This window comes from Carettochelys insculpta, chromosome 20 (genome assembly GCF_033958435.1).
Source record: "Carettochelys insculpta isolate YL-2023 chromosome 20, ASM3395843v1, whole genome shotgun sequence".
NCBI lineage: Eukaryota > Metazoa > Chordata > Testudines > Carettochelyidae > Carettochelys > Carettochelys insculpta.
The window spans coordinates 26,558,051-26,577,633 of record NC_134156.1 but is presented as its reverse complement, the minus strand read 5'-3'; the positions used below and the strand labels follow the sequence as shown (position 1 = coordinate 26,577,633).

General features: G+C 48.2%; 1 protein-coding gene across 6 annotated transcripts in view; it reads right to left on the bottom strand.

The window, feature by feature from the left end:
- Positions 1-3,810: 3,810 nt before the first annotated feature.
- The window catches only part of LRRC45 (leucine rich repeat containing 45), a 30,672-nt gene continuing 14,899 nt past the window's right edge, over positions 3,811-19,583 (bottom strand). For all 6 annotated transcript variants that reach the window (XM_075014271.1, XM_075014272.1, XM_075014269.1 and 3 more), the window contains 15 exons: positions 17,284-17,354; positions 16,828-17,006; positions 15,485-15,613; positions 13,768-13,880; positions 13,125-13,183; positions 12,944-13,021; positions 10,290-10,425; positions 9,929-10,006; positions 9,670-9,781; positions 9,424-9,494; positions 7,731-7,823; positions 6,925-7,017; positions 5,803-5,976; positions 5,568-5,715; positions 3,811-5,000 (listed from right to left, as the gene is read on the bottom strand). In XM_075014271.1, coding sequence (XP_074870372.1) covers positions 4,804-5,000; positions 5,568-5,715; positions 5,803-5,976; positions 6,925-7,017; positions 7,731-7,823; positions 9,424-9,494; positions 9,670-9,781; positions 9,929-10,006; positions 10,290-10,425; positions 12,944-13,021; positions 13,125-13,183; positions 13,768-13,880; positions 15,485-15,613; positions 16,828-17,006; positions 17,284-17,354 — 1,731 coding nt within the window. In that variant the 3' untranslated portion in view covers positions 3,811-4,803. The remainder of the gene's footprint in view (positions 5,001-5,567; positions 5,716-5,802; positions 5,977-6,924; positions 7,018-7,730; positions 7,824-9,423; positions 9,495-9,669; positions 9,782-9,928; positions 10,007-10,289; positions 10,426-12,943; positions 13,022-13,124; positions 13,184-13,767; positions 13,881-15,484; positions 15,614-16,827; positions 17,007-17,283; positions 17,355-19,583) is intronic.

Here is a 19,583-nt window from a genome sequence, read left to right as displayed (position 1 = left end):
TTGTAAGGAAGCAGGTCATGCACTAGTACCTATGGTTATTGCAGGGTTGGAGGGTGAAGCTGTACTGGGGGCAAATCAATCCAGACAGATCTCAGCTGCTAACAGAACCAGGCCTCAGTCATTTCAGAATCTAGTGCAAACTGCACTTTCTTTCCTGTGCTAATTAGGATACCAACAGAATTAAGATGCCACTGCCACCCCCTAATGTACTCCACCCAGGTAAGCACACCAGAACCTAGGAGGCCACTACAGTCATTAAGGACTTTTACTGAAGCTTCTGTTGACAAACTCTTGTCATTGATAGTGTGCCTAAGACAAGGCAGGAGCTGCTGTCCCAGCTTCAGAGGGAAACGTGGACAGAGACTTGCTATCATAGTCTCTGCCTTTCTCTTTGTAATGAAACAGTAGCATCAGTTAAGGATGAGAGTAGCTTACTCTTTGCCTTTTTTCTGAGTGCTCTAGACACCGCCCACTAATTCTGTCTCAGAAATCAATGTACCTGATAGGGAGCTGGATAGTATTAGTGGTCCATACTGGAGATACTGAGAGCAAAAGACTATTGCAATACAGACACACACTCTGTGTATTTAACATCCACATTTACAGTAGTTTTAACATTTTAAAGGTACATGGAATTTGGACTATGACTGATCCTCTCCAACTGAGTATTACCCAGGGATGATGAGATTGACTTCAGCACCTCACACCCACTCCCCATCTAAACCTAAATCTAACCTCTAAATTGTTTTTCATCCACAAACTGCTACAGAAAAATTGAGTAAATCATCTACTATATATTTGAAAGAGTTTGTCTGTAAGCAAGTCTGTCTGTCAAGCCATTTGTTCAAGAACTGCCCCTAAATGGTAACAGCTAGGACCACCAAGATTGGTATGCTGCTTCCTCTTATAACTCAAAGCAATAACCCAACTTTCTCCATGTTTTTATTGCTCACAGGTTACCAGTTCTGCATACTAATTTAGGACAAACTGATAATGCAGAGAGAGTTACCTCTAATTCAGCTTTGGAGAACAGCAAAGAGGTGCTATTCTGCAACAGACTTTGTTCATTCTTTGTTCTGCTACTAATGGCCTTGAAGGCCAGGAACCTTTAAAGATAGTACAGTTGCTACTGCATTTTCCCCCTAATGTGGCTAGAGACCAGCTCTGAAGGCACAGCTGCTGCCAGCAGCAGCACAGAAGTAAGGCTGGCATGATACCGTGTGGCCACCCTTACTTCTGTGCTATTGCTGGAGGGGTGCTGCCTACAAGGCTGGATGCCTGGCCAATTGCCACTGCTCTACAATCACCCAGCTCTGAAGGCAGTACAGAAATAAGGGTAGCAATACTGCAAACCACCTAAAATAACCTTGCCACCCCATCCCCACTCCTGCAACTCCCTTTTGGATCAGGACCCCCAATTTGGGAACCCTTGCTCTCCCGCTGTGAAATCTGTATAGTATAGGGTAAAAGCACACAGATTTCACTGGGAAAGCCAGATTTCACAGTCTGTGATACATTTTTCATGGTGGTGAATTTGGTAGAGGCCTACTCATGCTGGAGTCTAGGCTTTGAAACTAGCCCCCTACAAAGGCTCTCTCTACCCAGGTGGCAGCTCAAACCTGAGCACAGCCTAAGAAGCGTCATGTCAGGAGTCTTCCTTTAATTTGCCCACCTACTAGAACTCTCAGAAGACAGGTTTTCCATTTTGAGCAGCTGAGACTCTGGCCTTTCACATAATTACAGCTACTGTTTTACAGCTGAACAGTCAGAGAAGTAGTGTTAGTCTGTATCTTCACAAAGCAAAACAGCAGTCATGTAGCACTTTAACTACTAACAAAATAATTCATTAGGTGATGAGCTTTCATGGGGCAGACCCACTTCTTCTGATCTGGAAATAGTGCTGAAAGTGAACTAGCACAACAAATACATAAGAAAGAGAGGGAAAAAAATGAAAACTGACAAATCAGCTAAATAGGACAGAAGGAGGCAAGGCAAAGGGGGAAGAAAATTACTTACTGCAAGTGTCTATTAAGTGACTTGCCTGAGATCACTATGAATACCAAAGATGGAGAAACTGTCTTTGTAACGTGTAAGGCAATTGTTATCTCTTAAGACACAGACACAAAGTGTCGAATTTGAGAATAAATTCCAGTGCAGATGTCTCCCTTTGTAATCTGGAGTTAAAGTCTCTTTGTTTTAGGACTTTAGCACCAGTTTACAAAAGGAGGCATCTGAACCAGAATTTATTTTCAAATTTGACACTTTGTGTCTTGGTCTTAATAGAGATAGCAATTACCTTAAGCATTACAAAGACTGCTTCTCCATCTTTGATATCTGTAGTGAACTCAAGCAAGTCACTTACTAGACACCTGCAGTAAGTAATTTTCTTCCCTCTCCTCCCCACCTCATTTTTTGCTCTCTCTCTGCTATATATTCATCATGCCAGTTCACTTTCAGCACTATTTCCAGATCTGAAGACATGGGTCTGCTACATGAAAGCTCATCACTTAATAAATTATTTTGTTAGTCTTTAACATAAGAACATGGCCATTACTGCGTCAGACCAAAGGTCCATCTAGGCCAGCATTGCATCTGCTGACAGTGGCCAGTGCCAGGTGCCCCAGAGAGGGTGGACCAAAGACAATGTTCAAGCCACTTGTCCCCTGCCATCCATCCCCAGCCTACACACCATTCCCACCCCCTGGCTAACAGCCTTTCATGAACCTAACCTCTATGAATTTATCTAGCTCTTCTTTGAACTCTCTTATAGTCCTGGCCTTCACAGCCTCCTCTGGCAATGAGTTCCACATGTTGACTGTGCGCTGTGTGAAAAAGAACTTTCTTTTATTAGTTTTAAACCTGCTACCCATTAATTTCATTTGGTGTCCTCTAAAGTGCTACATGACTGCTTTTTTGTTTTGAACAGCTGAAATTCACAGGCCTCTTCTGAGTTTCAAGGAGAGACCTGGAACTGAACAACTACCATAGGTGTTTAGTTCCAGGCCCCTTCTGGTCTTAGCTGCTTTCAAAATCTCTGTAGCCTCTAGATGCCCTTCACTACTTTTCCCACACAGCTTACTGGCTAACCCAGAAGGTCTCCCTGTAGAAAGGCCATCACAGATATCAACAAAACAATTAAAAACAAATGTTAAGCCCTCAAATTTTTCAATGCAGCTGATGATTGCTTGGTCTTATAACAAAACACAAAAGCTTTTTATTTAAAAATGAACCCAACAAAACAAATAGACCTCCCCCCCACCAAATCCAGAGAGAAGGGCATGTATTTCACTTTCATCGTAGTTTTAAAAATGTGCATTAAAATTACTATAAAATCATTCACCATCTCCTACACATTGTTTTCTGAAATTCTAAATCCAGGGGAAAAAATCCACTCGCATCCTCTCCACCAGTTCAAAGTCAAAGAAATACAGTAATCCCTCAAAATGCGTGATTTCAAGTTGCGTTTAACTTGCATTAACGCGAGTTAAGCACAACTCAAAATCCCACTACCCCAGCCCTGGCTCAATCACCCAGCCCTGCACAGCTCCAGTTCAAACCTCCTCCCCTCACCCCACATGGCCCCGGCTCTGCTCACCCCCCACCATATAGCTCCGGCTCACTACTCCCACGTGCAGCTCTGGCTCAAACTCCCTGCAGAGCCGCATGGCCCCGGCTCACCTCCACCCACCTGCTGCCCCTCCAGCCCTAACCTACCCCAGGCGTAACCCCTCTGCTCCCCTCCCATGGCCCCAACCCACCGCCAGGTTTAATCTTCCCCAACTCCCCCCCCCCCCCCCCCCAAGACTTACCTTTCAAAAGGAGCTCCAGGTGCTCCTGCTTCTTCCCTGGCTGCAGAACGTGCGTTCCACTGGGAAAAAAGCTCCCCTCCCGGCTTACGCAAAATTCAAGTTATGTGAGGATGTGTGGGAACGCAACCCTCATATAACTTGAGGTACTGCTGTAGGCACTGCTTGGCTACTCAGGACCTTGTGGAACCAGGCATTCATTCTTTGCAGAATGTCACTTTAAAATATCCCATGTGATTTCCTACCCCCACCCCCAAATGTGGAATAAAATGCTTTTCTCAGCTACTGTCTTGTTAAAAAGACCCCAGTTTAGGACAGTGGTTCACAATGAGCAGAGACAGATTATTCCCTACTTTTCAGTATCAACTAGCACTCTAGGGTCTTCAGCCATAATCAGAAATTCATTACCCAGTATGGCTGTTTTTATTTATGACAGGTATATCTGTGTCACCCATCACCATAGTATCTGAGGTCACTCTACCTTACCTACAGTGATATAGAGCGCTTCCAAGCATGGGAGCTGTTTTTAACAATTTCCCTGTTGAGTGCTGACAAGATTTTCCTTGTGAACAGCCACAGCACCCAAATCAGTGCTACAGGCTGGCCTCTCTCTCCCAGCATGCTATGACATAGTATCAGTGTGTGGTACAGAAACAGTCAGGCTCACGTTCTCTGAGAGGACATGAAAACAGTTTCAAAGGATGTTACAAGCTCTAGTGTAGACAGGACAGAACATGGTGAAGAGGAGAACTCAGCCCTGGCTGTCCCTTCCCCAATCTTGGATAGTTGCTTTCATCAGATCTTGCTGCTGCCAGCAGTGGAGTTTCTGAAGGGCCTGAGGGATTCTGTGTTTGTGATCCTCTGTGCTTCAGAGAGAAGTAACACCACTTTCCTGAGAAACTGGCCTACTCCGATAGAAGGAGCTCCACCCTCCCACCCACCCACACCACTGCCCCATTCCTGACAGCAGGCATCTGGGATTCCTTAGAATACAGGCTCATTTCCTAGGGCTGTGGGCTCTAAGTGGGGAGCCCTGCACATAGGTCAAGATGGCATTTTGCAGGAAACTAGCTCGTTGAGCCTCCTCTTCCCTTATCCTGCAGATCTCAGCCTCTCTCATCCTCAGCTTCTCCTGGAGAGTAGAGATTTCACTGTCTTTGTCCATCAGGGCTTCCCGGTGGCTACTTGATAACACTGCAAGAAGAACCATGTTAGTATAAGGAGTGGGCCTGTCCCTTGGATCATGGGGTCTGTATCAGGAATAACTTGCTGCAGTGGAAGTACGCCTGTGGAGGCAGAGCAGTAACACACACAGCACAGACTGCTAGAGACCTTTACCTCTAGCTCTACCCAGTAAGCCCAACAAATCACTGATGGCAGGAAGTGGGGGAAAAACACGTTCGGGTATTTATGTGCCATTATGGTCACAGATCTGAAGATCAAGAGACCTATGTTCTGTCTCCCCTGCTATTTGAAGGTGATCAATGCACTTCATTTCTGAGCCTCAGCATCCCATCCGTGAAATGGGGATAAGAATCCTGAGGCACTTACGGAGCCCTGTGCAATTTAATTCATTGTCTGTAGAGCAACTGGGAGCCAGAAAGGAATAGGAAGTGTTATTAAAGAGTTGCAGCAGGTACCATTTAGCCTCTGACTTTCTAAGACCATGGGGGCAGGGCTAATGATGACATGACAGCCCATACTACACCCTGCAAAGCAGGTGCAGACTGTACCAAGTCACCCAACATGCATGTCCATCACCTTTTAATTGCCTCTCCAGGGCTGTGATCTTCTCTCTCAGCCCTTCCTGTGCTGTTCTTTCTGCCTGCAAGTGTCCAAGCTGCTCCTGCAGCTCTACTTTCACCTTGTTCACCTCAGCCACTTTCTCCTGCTCCTTGCCACTCAGGTCCTAGCATACACAGGACAGACCCATGAGAGACCAGCAACCTCAACATACAGCTCCGCATCAAGACTGGAATCCCCCTTGGCCTGGTACCTGCTGTAGTTCCTCCACGTGCCTCTTGAGCCCTTCAATTTGCAGGGTCAGGTGGCCAACCTTGACTTGAGCCTCTCCCACTGCCTGCTTCTGGTGGACGCAGTAGTTCTGAGCTTCATCACGTGACTGTGTCATCAGCCGTAGCTTCTCTTCCAAATGATCCAGGCGCTGTTGCTGTAAAACACAAGAGAATTCTCCCCAGCCCAGGATCACAACTAGGGACTGGCTAAGCCAGTATTTGGATGGGAAGTGGAAATGCTGCTGTAAGTGGTGGCAGGGGGTCACCAAGGGACAAGCATCCCTTGAAATGAACAGAGATCAGTGCCTCTTTCTGTTGACAGAGGCAGTGTTCTTGTGGAAGGGCTGTCTCTTGGAGGAGACATAAAAGCAAAGTCCTAACCACCTACTGACGATCCCAATGGCCATTTCACAGGGGTACGCCTGTTAATGCCAGAGTCCTGGACAAACCCCAGTTCTGGTATTTACAATCAACACCTGGGTCTATTTAAGTTTGACGCAGCATTCTTCCTCAATTCCTGTCCTAAACGGCTGGGCAGCATCCTACCTCAGACATCACTGCACTCGTGCAGTGGTGAAGTGCGAGTGTGTGTGTATTTATAAGCTCATAAAGCATTTTAGCTTGAGATGTAAGGTGCTAGAGCAGCTTGAGGAAGGTACCTGATACACTACATATGGGACAACTCACCCTGTGTGCTGGTTTCATTCCAGTTTTCACAGGCTGTAAGTCTAGAAAATAGTATTTCTTGTCCAATAGCAACAGCCATTTGGGAAAATTTTAACAAGGTAGAGAACTGCAACAGTACATGAAGACTGTTGATACACAACAGCAGAGGGGTCCAATTGTCTGTCATGAGCATAAGCAATTAGAACGACTCTCGCTTACACCATAACCCCTAATTCTGTATATGACAAGTTGGAATGCATTGGGTCACTGGGAACAGAGGTGATGATTATGAAACACCTTGGTATGGAAAGTGTCACTTGATGAAGTAATCTCAGGCTTACTCTCCCTCACGAGGCAATCAATATTCAGGATAATATAGAAAGACAAATCTGCTCCCTCCTCCACAGACAGTCCCAACAGCTGGGTCATGGTCTTACCTCTTCCAGCCTGGCCTGGCCCCGGACTTTGATTAACTCCTCCTCAGCCTGACCGCGCTCAGCAAATGCTGCTGCTTTGACTCGGCTCAACTCCTGTCACAAACAGACAAGATACACATTCCACCCAATACCCCAGCTTCAGACCATGGATAGGATATGGCTAAAAGTGATGCTCCTTTCCCTCAGGCAAGAAGTAAAAGGGTCCATCACTCCCAGCCCATCCTGAGGCTGCCTTGGTTAGTCATCTAATTCACAGACCAAGCTTCAGGTGCAGGCACGAATGCACCAGATACAGTGTTCTAGAACCAGGGAGCAACAGCCAGGACAAGGGCAGGGGCTGAAAAACCCAATAATCAAATCAAAATGAAAATAGAGTATTTTATATAACATTTGTGTTCCTACTCTCTCAGTTCCCTAATGCAACCCCTCCTGCAGGAGCTGTTCTCCAGGGGCCTTAGCTCAAAGGGAAATACATCACTGCTGCAGGCAACATTTAATTCTCCTGACTGCGTGCCCAAGCCCTTCTGTCTTACCCAGTTTCTGATCCAGGACAGCGTTTGACTTGTTCCACCACTATTCACTAGAAAGAGTTTTTGTTTAAATGAGAAATTAAATTAACCTATGCCTCAGTCACTTTGTCTGCCAGCCCCAGTACCCCACAGCAAACACAGGGAGTCCCAGAGGCCAATAGTGAAATATTCTGTAAAATCCCCTTGTTGAAATATTGTCAGCACATTCTTGCCACTGCAGTTCCACCACACCCAATGACTCCCTGACACACATGGACCTGGATCACTCACTCTTACCTCTTCCAGCCCAAGCCGGATCGCTTCCAGCCTTTGGATTCTCTCCTGCATGGAGCGCTCGCTTGCCTCCATGTGATGTGTCATGTGATCCACCTGCAAAGCAGCAAGAGCCATTTCATTGGGTTTCTGGCACCTTCTCATTCCTGAGATACCGCTGTCACCCAGCACTGGGAACAGCACACTCCTCGCTAGCCAGCAACAAGCAAGAGCTAACAAAGCTTCCTCACTCCCCACACTGCTCTTCTGTGAGGCTCCAATACAACTGAGCAGCAATGCCCTTAAATAGGAAACCAAAACTCTGTGTATGAAGTCTTCCAAATTTTTGGAGTACAAGAGTTAGAATCAACTCCTGGGAGCTCAGGCCACCCCATAGCTTGGTCTTGGACTACAACCAAACTACAGTAAATGTCCAGGCCCCAGCTGGGATGTGGGAGAAGGTCTTGAGTGGATCTGGCACAGCCTCATAAGATTTCCTCACACAGCTAAGAACAATTTGTGAGGTTTTGGTTCTGACAGCTTCAAGAGACCCAGTCCAACCCAGATCTTGTCACAGCCTCCTCATCATTGCTGTGCCAATGGAGAATCAGCCCCAGAAATGCAGGGAGGAACTGCTAACAGAGCTGGGACTCAAAGCATGCTGTGTTTGTAGCAGGCAAACCACTGCAGTAATCTTTGTACAAAATAAACTTTGTGAGGTGTCATTTAAAAACAAATAACTTGCTTGTCAATATCATGGTAAAATATATACATTTTATATAGCAACACTTTACATGAAGTTAATGTCATGGAAGAATGCAGTCCTTGACTGCTTGCCAAATTCTTGGAGTGCCCCCCCATCAGAAATTATTTCCCACCCCAATATAAACCAAATATAACTAAATGTATATGAACTGCAGGCAATTTGGGAAGCTGGTAGGTTTGGTCTCTTTAAAGGAGAGAATGGATCTTATTATTTCTCTGAATGTTGCAGGTGAGAGCACAATGTATCGGAGCACACCAGCCAGGGGAGGTCTGAGACTGAGAGCGTATTGGGGTCACCTGCTAACATTAACAAGTCTGATAAAAACAAAGGTATGTCTGTGATACCCGCTGACAGGCTGTTGGGTTCAAAGTGATTGAATCAGAGCTCTAGGGCATACAGAACACCAAGTGCATGCTAGCTGGGTGCACATCCTAGACACGGAGCCACAAGTAGCAGAAACATTTTTGGGCCACTCATGTTGTAATAAAATAATAATACAGTCTCTCAATGGTATGAACTGCAACCAGAATGTGGTAGAAGCTGAGCACTGACCCTGAATTGCACAAATGAGTGTTTGAGACAGTTTGCTGTTTTTGCATTTTTTTCAGGATAAAAATTATACCATCATATGTTCACAGTTACTGCCCTCTGGAGACAGGGTCAAAGGACAAATCTCTGACATCCCCAGCTCATTTCTGAGGGCTGCAAAAACACCTGCAGGACGCCCTAGCAGCTGAATGCCCTACTCTCTCTGTTTCCAGGCTCAGGCCTCAGGCTGCCTGGAAAGAGTTTCTGTTTTTAAAAATGACTTTTTATCACCTGGACAAGCCAGGGCTGCTGGATCCTCCCCAACATCACCAGAGTCCCAGTAACTAAACCAAAGCAGTCAGTAGCTCAGATGCCACTAGGGAGACTTGGTTGCAGTTGCTGCTGCTAAGGTCCCATCCTTGCCTCTTTCAGCCGAAGGGATTCCATGTCTTCTAGGCCCTGTTTAAATCTCTTCTTCTCCATTTCTAGGCGTTCTGAAGGTTAAAAAAGTGCAGATTACCAATCGAGGTCTCCCCCTGGTACCTCACACCCTTCACGTTACACTACATATCTCATGACAAACATTATGCTCAGACTGCAGGGTCTGACTCTCTAATGACTCAGTGCTCTGATTCCCTCCATGCCTGACTGACCAGCTCCTCCACTCACCCTCAGCCTGCACGGCCCGCAGTTTCAGCTCTGCTGTTGTGTTTGCCAAGTCTTGCTTCATCTGGAACACCTGGTCCTGCTGCGCTTTGCACCTTCTCTCTAGCTCATCTACCTGGATGGGAATCATCACCATGGAATGGAGACAAACAACTTCTGCTTCCACTGGCATTGGGAAACCTACACACACTTAGCAAAGTGAAAAGTATGCTGGGAATTCCACAGCCCCATCCCATGTTTCGGCCTCGGCTTGCTCTCTTACCTGGTTTCTTAGAAGCAGATTTTTCTCATTGGCAGCAGATAGGTCTCGGAGAAGCTTTGCTTCCCGATCAGCAGCTTCCTGTAAACAGAACCTAGGATTAGGAAAGCTGTTCTCAGATTTTCTGAGGCCCCACTCCCACGTTCAATGACACTTCAAAATAACCCAAAACTCCAACACTTTAAATTTCTCTCACCCACAGAACAGACCATTCTTCAGTCACTACTCTATCCTTCACAGTTCACAGCAGTATATACATGAAATCACCTGACTTCTCCCATCCAGCAATCCCTGATTCTCCAAACTACACCACCACCCAGAATAAAATATTGACCAGCCCTGTCCAGCCTCTCATCCAGCCCACCTGTTTCTGCTGCCGGAGCTCCTTCAACTGGCACTCGGTCATGCTGGTTTGCTCTTGCTTTGTGGCAGTCAGCAGTTCTCCCAGGTTGTGCACTTTCTGCTCAGACAGAGCCAATGCAGCTTCAGTCATCTGCAATCTACACAGAAGGCACAGCTGAGATTTTACTCTTTGTCCCTCCCAGAAGCACATAATCCCAATTAACCCTCTACACTGGAAAGCACAGGGCATGGAGCGAGACACAATGCCATAGCAACAAAGCAATAACTGCAGGATCAGCCCAAAGTCCTCCCAGCTCCAGCTCTTGTCTCAGACAACGGTCAGTATCAGCTGCTTCAGAGGAGGATGCAAGAAACTCCAGAATTTGCACTTACAGAAGAATTTGCTCATGGGGGCTGTTCCTTCCTACCCTTCGTCAGCTAGCAATTAGCTCAGCTCTTAAAGCACAAAGACACGTATCCACTAATATATCTATCACATTTAATGCTACTGTGGATGCTTTCATTAGCCAAAGAACACTGGATCCTTTCTGGAATCCTACTAAGCTTCTGGCGGCAATGAAAGTTTAGGGCAAAAAGCCAAGCAGACTAATTTTACATTGTGTAACAAATATTTTGTATCAGTTATAAAGCTATTACTTTTAAATGTTGCTCCTGTCAAAAAGGCTGAATAGACACATATGACTGTGATTGCTGAACTGTTTCCAGGACACTTGGAGAACTCTTTCTTCAGTTGTTACCAACAGGGGGTCTGAGTAACTTATTCCTTCGGTGTCCTGCACCTTACACTGCATTTTTCAATAGTGGATTTCATCTACCCATTCACCTGGGTTGCTGGGTCCATTTTGACTATCTGTGACAATCACACCCTTGGCTCTGTAGTAAAGAGCTGGCCTTAAACACACACAGTGAATGAGACAACCCCCCCCCCCGCCCACTTTGGAAAGAGAGGCTGCTTCTCAACAATACCTGGATAGTCTAGCCCATGTCCTCTCCTTCCTATCAGCCTTGCACAGCCCATCTCTTGCCTCCAGCCATCTGTGCATGACCTAGTTTCCCATCTACTTAAAACAGCAGTGGCCAACACACTGCAGCCCGTGGAGCCTCTTCATCAGGCCCATGGAGCTGGCAGCAGTGCCATTTTGATAGGCAGCAGTGGGGTGAGTGGTTGGCAACTTGCAGCTCCGGAGCCAAATGTGGCTTTTTGAGGAGCCACTTGTGGCTCTAGACACTGCAGCTGCTGACTCCTCCTCTGGCTCCCTGCCCTGCCATGCTGATATAATGGAACTCAAGTTAATTGGTTTAATGGCCAGCAGGAGAGATCCAGCTGTTAAGCCAATTAAATTGAGTCCCATTATTTCAGCACGGCAGGGCAGGGAGCCACCCGTGTTGTATGTGGGGGAAAGAAGTAGGAAGGCTAGGGGGAGCTGCACTGAGGAGGCGGCAACATTCTGGCAAAGGTACAGTGGGGGTCGGCAGCAGCAGCATGTGGAGCTCCTGTGTGAGGGCGGTGGAGTGGGGAGCAGTTTGGGGCTGAGAGAGGTTAAGCTTGGGGGCAGAGTGGGTGGTTTGAAATACTTGTGCTACTTTTTACAATATGAAATATTAATTGAAAAATGTGCATGTGGAGAAAATTAGATCCATGTTATTGAAAAGTGACTTGTTTGATATTTTATGCAGTTAAGCCTGGGGGGTAGTTTGTAGCTGAGAGGGGTTAAGCCTCTGGGTGCGGATGCAGTATGGGGCTATTTTGTGTTCAGTCCCCAGAACATGTACAAAATTGCCTTGTGGCCCCAATGAAAAAAGGTGGGCCACCCCAACTTAAACCATTCTCTAATGATACCAGATCTTGCAGCCCATCTCTCAGCTTCTCCCACATGTTCACAGAATGCCCCACTGTATCAATCTGTCAGGCCCCAGCCTGCTCTCCCTCAAAACCCCTTACAGGATCCAGTGCCACAAGTATCAAAGCTGATGGGCAATTGCCAACTAACTGGAGTGAGGCAGATGCGAGTAGAGATCACTGACTTGAGTGTTGGAGTCTCCTGTCATTTTAAACAGCTGAGCATTCACATGATAGTGCCCACACTTGGGGCTTACTTGCTTTATAGTTTCTCATGTGGGAAGCATGTCAGACCCTGGGCTTTGAAATGCAGCTGTACATGTTCCATGCATAGTCATTGTCATTGTGATGAGGGCTTCAGGCACTGGCCTTAGGACAGGCTCCCTTCTCCTGCAGAGGCCTCACATGCCACTCAAAAATGGACACAGCCTCAAGGCACAGACCTCTCCACTGAGGTCTGTCCAGTGCAACAAGTTCCAAGGTGCCTTATGAACTGACACGATTAGTGTACATTTATCTCTCCAGCCTGCAGGCTGCTGGGAGCCCATCTACACAACGGGCTGTTTGCTCTCTGCCCTGCTCAATCTACTCCTAGACCCACCTGCTTCTCCATTACTTCATCTCAGGGGAAAGCTCTTCAGGCAATCAGTGTATTTACTATATTTGGGCAGCACCCAGCCCTGATCCTGACAAAGGCTTCTGGATGTCAACAAAATACCAAACAAATACCATCTACTCCCTCTTTCCACAGTGCTGATCAGTACAGAACTACTTCTCAGAAAACAGAAAGACTATACAGATGCTTTCCTCCATACTTGGCTTTCAGTGAATTCATGACAGACTGCCGCTCATTCAGGGCTTCCTGTAACTGGCCAACTCGTGCTGCTGATGTCCTGAATTGCAAAAAGAAAAATATTAGCATCCTGCAATGCAGACTTCTCTCTCATAACCCAATCTTTCCCCCTCTGGGAGAACAGAGCCCAGGGATTCACTGACCTGCTGCTTCTGGTTATTTCTTCTCTCTGCTTATCAATAGTGTCCATCAAATCCAGGAACTGAGAATGAGACAAATACCAGTGACTCTAAACTGCATGAATTTGTGGCATTTAATCTTGCCTTTCCCTACCCTTCCATCAGGGCAGCACAGGAAGCAACGCCAACAGATCTCTTGGAAGAAGCCAAACTAGTGATCTAACAGGTGTGCCCCCTGGCTTGACTAGGGTCGCTGACCAAAACTAGTGTTCGGTCACAGAGATGCTGTGCCTAGAGGGAAAGGAGAAGACGTGGAAATCACCTGTGTTAACAACTGCATAAACTGGTAAGTATCAAACTGACTCAGTAGGAGAAAGAACAGGATGAATGAAAATAGAAAATATTGAAATCCTTTGGCTCACAGAGACAAGTGTATCAGTCAGGGGATGTTTCCAATGCATCCAATCTACCTGCTGGTGGACCTGCTCCTGAAGGCAACCTAACTCCCATCTATTATGTGCCTACTTCAAGAACAAACACAGCATGTGCAAGTGACTCCTTGGGCCAGGACTCCTGTTATTGTGCTACCTTACAAAGACAATTGGCAGGAAAGCCAGCATTCGTGGCTGCCCAGTTCAAGCTGCTGAAGCATTAGGAGACCATTCACCTGCTTAGCCTTCTCCTCCTTCAGGCTCAACACCTCCTTACTGAGCACGCGAGTCCGGCTGTGGTTCTCAGCAAGCATGGTCAGGCGATCCTGGTTGTGATCCATGGCTTGTTCTGACACAGAGAGAGCAAGAGTAGTTAGGTACATCTCCTAAGCAGTAGAGCAATGAGAAATTCTGCAGCAGGCTGGTACCCAAACCCCTGTAGCTGCAGTAAACCTCCCCAAAGACCCTTTTAGGGAAACTGTTCCCACAACATGGGTAGAGCAAAAGGTACAGTGAAGGATATTGGTTCAAAAATCCACAAAACCAATGCAGCTCATTGCAGGCTGCTCTGGCAACTTCCATAATGTACCACAGCCCCTATGGGCCAATAAGAAGTCCCACTGAATGGCAAGGTGACCATGTTTCCCTCCCCCAGATATGGGACACCCAGGCAGGGGGCGGCTTTCTGGCTGTGGATGCCAAGGAAGTGAAGTTCCCCGCCTGTCCCTTACCTTGGGGCACTGTGAACTGGGCTGCCCCATGCTTTGGGGTATAGGGAAGGGGTTTGCTGCCCCACAGGGGACCTCCCCGGCTGCCCCACACCTTGGAGCACAAGGAACAGGAGTGCTGCCCTGTGGGGGACCTCTCCAGCTGCCCCACACCTCAGAGCGCAGGGGCAGGAACAGGAACAGGGCTGCAGCTGCTCACCCATGAAAATATGGGGCAATTAGCCCCTTTGTTAAAATAAATCAGGACACCTGCCTGGCACCCAATATATGGGGCTATACCAGCCAAAATGGTATTGATGCTCATCCTACTGAAGGGGGAGTCCTTCCCTGTTTATATGAAACGACTGCACTCAGTCAATCCAACCACATCCTCCCCTTCTAGGTCTCTGCAGAGAAGAAGTGGGGACATCCACATATCTCCCCTCAGCACAGTACAGCTGCCTACAGTAACTGAGTTCAGCACAACTCCTCCCTTACCAGCAAGCAGAGGAGAGGCAGACATGGGGCTACTCTGAGCCATCAGAAATCCCATCATAGAATTAGAGATTAGGGGTGGAAGAGAACTCACGAGGGTCATCTAGTCCCAGCCCCTGCTTAAAGCAGGACCAGCCCAACTAAACCATCCCTGCCAGGGCTTTCTCAAGCCTGGCCCTAAAAACCTCTAAGGATTGCAATTCCGCCACTTCCCTTGACAACAGTTCTAACTCTTCACCATCATCCTAGTGAAACAGTTCTTCCTACTATGCAGCCTAGACCTCTCCCACTGCAATTTGAAACCATTGCTTATTGTTCTGTCATCGGCAACCACTGAAAACTGCCTATACCATCCTCTTAGAATGCCCCTTTCAGGTTGCTAAAGGCTGCTATGAAATCCCCCTCGTTCCTCTTTTCTGCAGACTAGAGAAGCCCAGTTTTCTCACCCTCTCCTCGTAAGTCAGGTGCTGTAGCCCCCTACTCATGTTCATTGCCCTACACTGGACTCTCTCCAATTTGTCCACATCCTTTCTGTAGTGTGGAGCCTAAAACTGGATGAAATACTTCAGCTGTGGACTCACCAGTGCCTAATAGAAGGGGAATAATCACATCCCTCAGTCCACTGGCAATGCCCCTACTAATGCCACCCAATAGGCCGTTAGCTTTCTTTGCAACAAGGCAATCAGCATCTATGTCCCTGTGGTGAGAAAAAGAATGCACACATCTTGCTCACCCAACATGGGGCACTTACCCACAGCCTTCAGTACATCACTGGGGATGTTGTTCCCCGCCACCTCCAGCCTCCTCAAGGTCTTGTTGCTGTGCAGACAGCTCAATAACGCTCGGCCCCCCAGGAGCCCGATGCTATTCCAACGTAAATCTAGAGGTGCAACAAACCATCACCCTGCCAACTTCACCAACACTATCAAGTTATTCATGCATGCCAGGCCTGTACAGAGGGTCAGCCTCTCCCAGGAGCTAAAGCACAAGCTACCAGAGGGTGCCATTCACCCATCTCAGAGGGGTGGAATTAGAAAATGATGGACATACAGCAAATTCAGCTTCATTTATCGCAGCAAGTTGCAAAGTCCTGGTTGCATCCCCATTTCAATGGGGATCCCAGACTGACTTAGACTTGCTAGGGTCCACGGCTGAAGCAGAAGCCCAAGAGCTTCAGCCTTGGGTTGTAGCACAAAGGTTACAGGCCTCCTGCCTGGGGTGAAGGTGCTTGGGCATGCTCAGCCTTTGCAGTAGTTTTTGTTGTTAGAAGGGGGTTAGAGTGCATGGAAGTGTTAGGCCACCTGATTTACCCTCTCAGGAACCTGTAGAAGGATCTGCAATAAATGCTGCACACACTGCAAAGTCTGTGCAAGAGACCATTCCAGCCAGGCAGGCCTGAGGGATACCCCCATCCCACCATTATTCAACACACTCCACTTCCTTAGAGAGGTTGCCCAGTCCAGGAACTTGAAGCTAGCTCTAAAGAAAAGAAACTCAGAGGAGGGAGACAGCACATCAGCCCACATTCCCTGTGATCTGTGCACTTAGGCTGCCACCCAGCAGAGACTGAAAAACCACCCAGCTAATTTAGCAGAATATCCACAGCTATTACCAGCCAGCAGCAAGCACTATCACTGGTGGTGCACAAAACAAAATTTAATTCACATGTAGATGGAAAAATCTGGAGGGAACATTGACGATATCAACTTCTGTACAATTAGGGAGAGGACGGGAAAGTCTATCAGGGCTTCTAATTGCGGCTGCAAGACATCTGCACAAAGACGCCTCAGAGCTTGGAATGAGATGCATAACTCTCAACTCAACAGGACAGACATAATTTGTGGGGATGGCTCTTCTCTTCCACCCCAACGGTGATGTTTCTGCATCAGGTACCCAGATTTAGACTCTGTGCTTCTTTTCCAGCATTTCCAGTTAGCTTCTGCTGATTTGATTCACAACATTTCTAGAGGGTGCTATGGTTGCCACTAGCATAGAGTCTCTGAGCAGCTATGGGCTGACCAAAAATGGGGTGGCAGCACCAAATATACCACAAAAAAGTGGTATCCAGTCCTTGCAAAAGGGAATTGCTCTTACCCAACTCCTGTAGGCTGGAATTGCATTTCAGAGCCATGGCCAACTCTCCTGCTCCCTGGTGGTTAATCTGGTTATTGCGAAGATCCAGACAGTGAAGGAAGCGGTTGGCTCCGAGTCCCTGGCAGAAGAGGGAAAAACCCTCCTCCCACATGCCCAGACTGTTCCACTCCAAGGTGAGGCTGAGGGGAAAGTTAAACAGAAGCTGCAGTTTAACTACATCCCTAGGAACAAGAAACAGCAAGAGTCTGAACAGGCTGCTGTGGGGAGAGGCAGCCTTCCCCTCATGGGGACCCAATTACTTGCTCGCCCTAACCAGCAAAAGAACCAGACTCCAAGGAGAAGGCAGCTCTCCAGTATCCACCCCACCTCTTGTTCAGTAGAAAAGGAAGCCCCCACGCTGTACCCTTTCACTCAGCACACAGTGGGAAGAGGGGTAGAAATGACTTTACACCTCACCATTTGATGGATTTGTTCTGCCTGAGGAGTTTCCCCATTGCCTCGGCACCCAGAGCTCGCAGGTTATTCCCCTGAAACAAATACAGCAGATGAGTGGTTCCCTGTGACCCAGTTCAGCCTGCCTGATCCAGAAGGTGGTGCCAAGGCTAAGTTGTGGTTATGACTGATCAGTTATCACATGAGAGTAGCACTGGTCCTACGCGCACTGGTCACGAAACATGGGCTCTCCAGCCCTCAGGTGGAAATGCAAACTCCTGCTGGTGACAGTGTCAAATATAAACATGCTGCCTGGCCTCACTATGCTGGGCAACACATTCCACATGGGGGAACCAAATTCCTCCTGCATGGTTCAGTCATATATGATCATCATTTGCCTGGAATAAAAAGGGAGCTTTTGACTCTTGGCATCTGGCAGCCGTTTCAATATTTCACCAAAAAGAGCACATCTGACAGCAGAATGAGGTGCAACGTATGCATTCGAGAATTCACTCAGAATATGTCCTAGAAGGCTGTCTTGAGGGGAGGTGGAAGGGGATTATTTTTAACATGGTCAGGCTAATGCAATTTTGGCCTGTACACATAAAGCCAACATATGACAGACCTGGAGCAGATAGACCCATTCATAGGGTATTAATGTAATAATGTGTTCTGTTTTGCATCTCATGTTAAAGTTATTGATAAGTTGGAAGGGTTCATACAAGAGCAATTCGGATAACCAGGACTCCCTCACTGATGCTGAAACATTAAAAGACCTAAATGTGTCCAGCTTGAACAAGCAACAGCAAACAGAGACACGTTGTAATAACTGCGCATGAGTCCGTAAAGATGGGCTGGTCTATCAGAAAGGTGAACCATTTGTAGGCTAGGTCTACATGATGAGCTATAGCGCACACACTTCCTTCACTGAAGGAAGGGTTTAATCATCAATGTAGAAACTGATGGGGAAATTCTGTAATTCTACTATGGCTCCAAATGCAACAATCGCAGAACTGCTGGAGGATTAACGTAGCTAAGCCACCTTCCACGCAGCAGTTGCTAGGTCAATGGAAGAATCTGCATCGACATTGAGAATTAGGTTGATTTACCTATTGCATTTAGGGGTGTGAATTTCCACCTCACAGAGCTACATATCTAGGCAAGCTATACGTAAAATTTAGATCAAGTGTAGTTAAGGTCTGACTTTAAAGACTTAAGCCGTGTCTACACGTGCACGCTACTTCGAAGTAGTGGCACTAACTTCGAAATAGCGCCCATCACGGCTACACATGTTGGGTGCTATTTCAATGTTAACATCGACGTTAGGCAGCGAGACGTCGAAGCCGCTAACCCCATGAGGGGATGGGAATAGCACCCTACTTCGACGTTCAATGTCAAAGTAGGGAACGTGTAGTCGTTGCGCGTCCCGCAACTTCGAAATTGCGGGGTCCTCCATGGCAGCCATCAGCTGAGGGGTTGAGAGACGCTCTCTCCAGCCCCTGAGCTCAATGGTGGCCACGTGGAGCGGCCCCTTAAAGGTCCCCGCCCCCTCCCTTCCTGTGCAGGAAGCTGAGAGAGCATGCAGGCAGCAGCAACACGCGGCTAGCCTGCACACTCCTCCGCAGCCACCCACACCCCCACCCGATGTGATGGCCGCCCGGCAGCCCCCCCAGGGGAGCCAGGGCTCCCAGACCAGGAGCCACGCCGGGAAGCGGCAGCGGGGCCCCTCCTGGACAGAGGCCGAGCTTCGGGACCTGCTGGGGCTCTGGAGCGAGGAGGAGGTGCTCCAGGTAATGGGGAGCAAGAGGCGGAACGCGGATGTGTTCTCTCGGCTGGCCGAGGGCCTGGCTGCCCGGGATCACCCTGCCCGCACTCCGGACCATGTCCGGAGTAAAGTGAAGGAGCTGCGGCAGGGTTACGCCCCGGGCTCGGGATGCAGCCGGCTGATCTGGGGCCGCCCCCATCACTTGCCCCTTTTACAGGGAGCTCAGGGACATCCTGGGCCCCCGGCACACCTCCTCCCCTCCGGCCATGCTTGACACCTCGGCTCAGGAGCCCCAGCAGGCCCTGGAGGCGGAGTCCGCCCCAGAGGCAAGCCCCGCACCCCGGGGGCCCCCCCAGGAGCCCACCCTCAGGGCACCGGAGCAGGAGGAGGGGGACTCCTCCTCCAGTGACGCCGGCCTGCAGATCATCCTGCCGTCCCGGAGCTGCAGCCGGGCTTCTGCCCCCCGGGTGTCCCCCGACCGTGGAAGTGGACTGTCAGGTAGGTACCCCCCCGGTGCACACCCCCGGGGTTCAGGGGCGGGGGTAATAGATATGGCCAG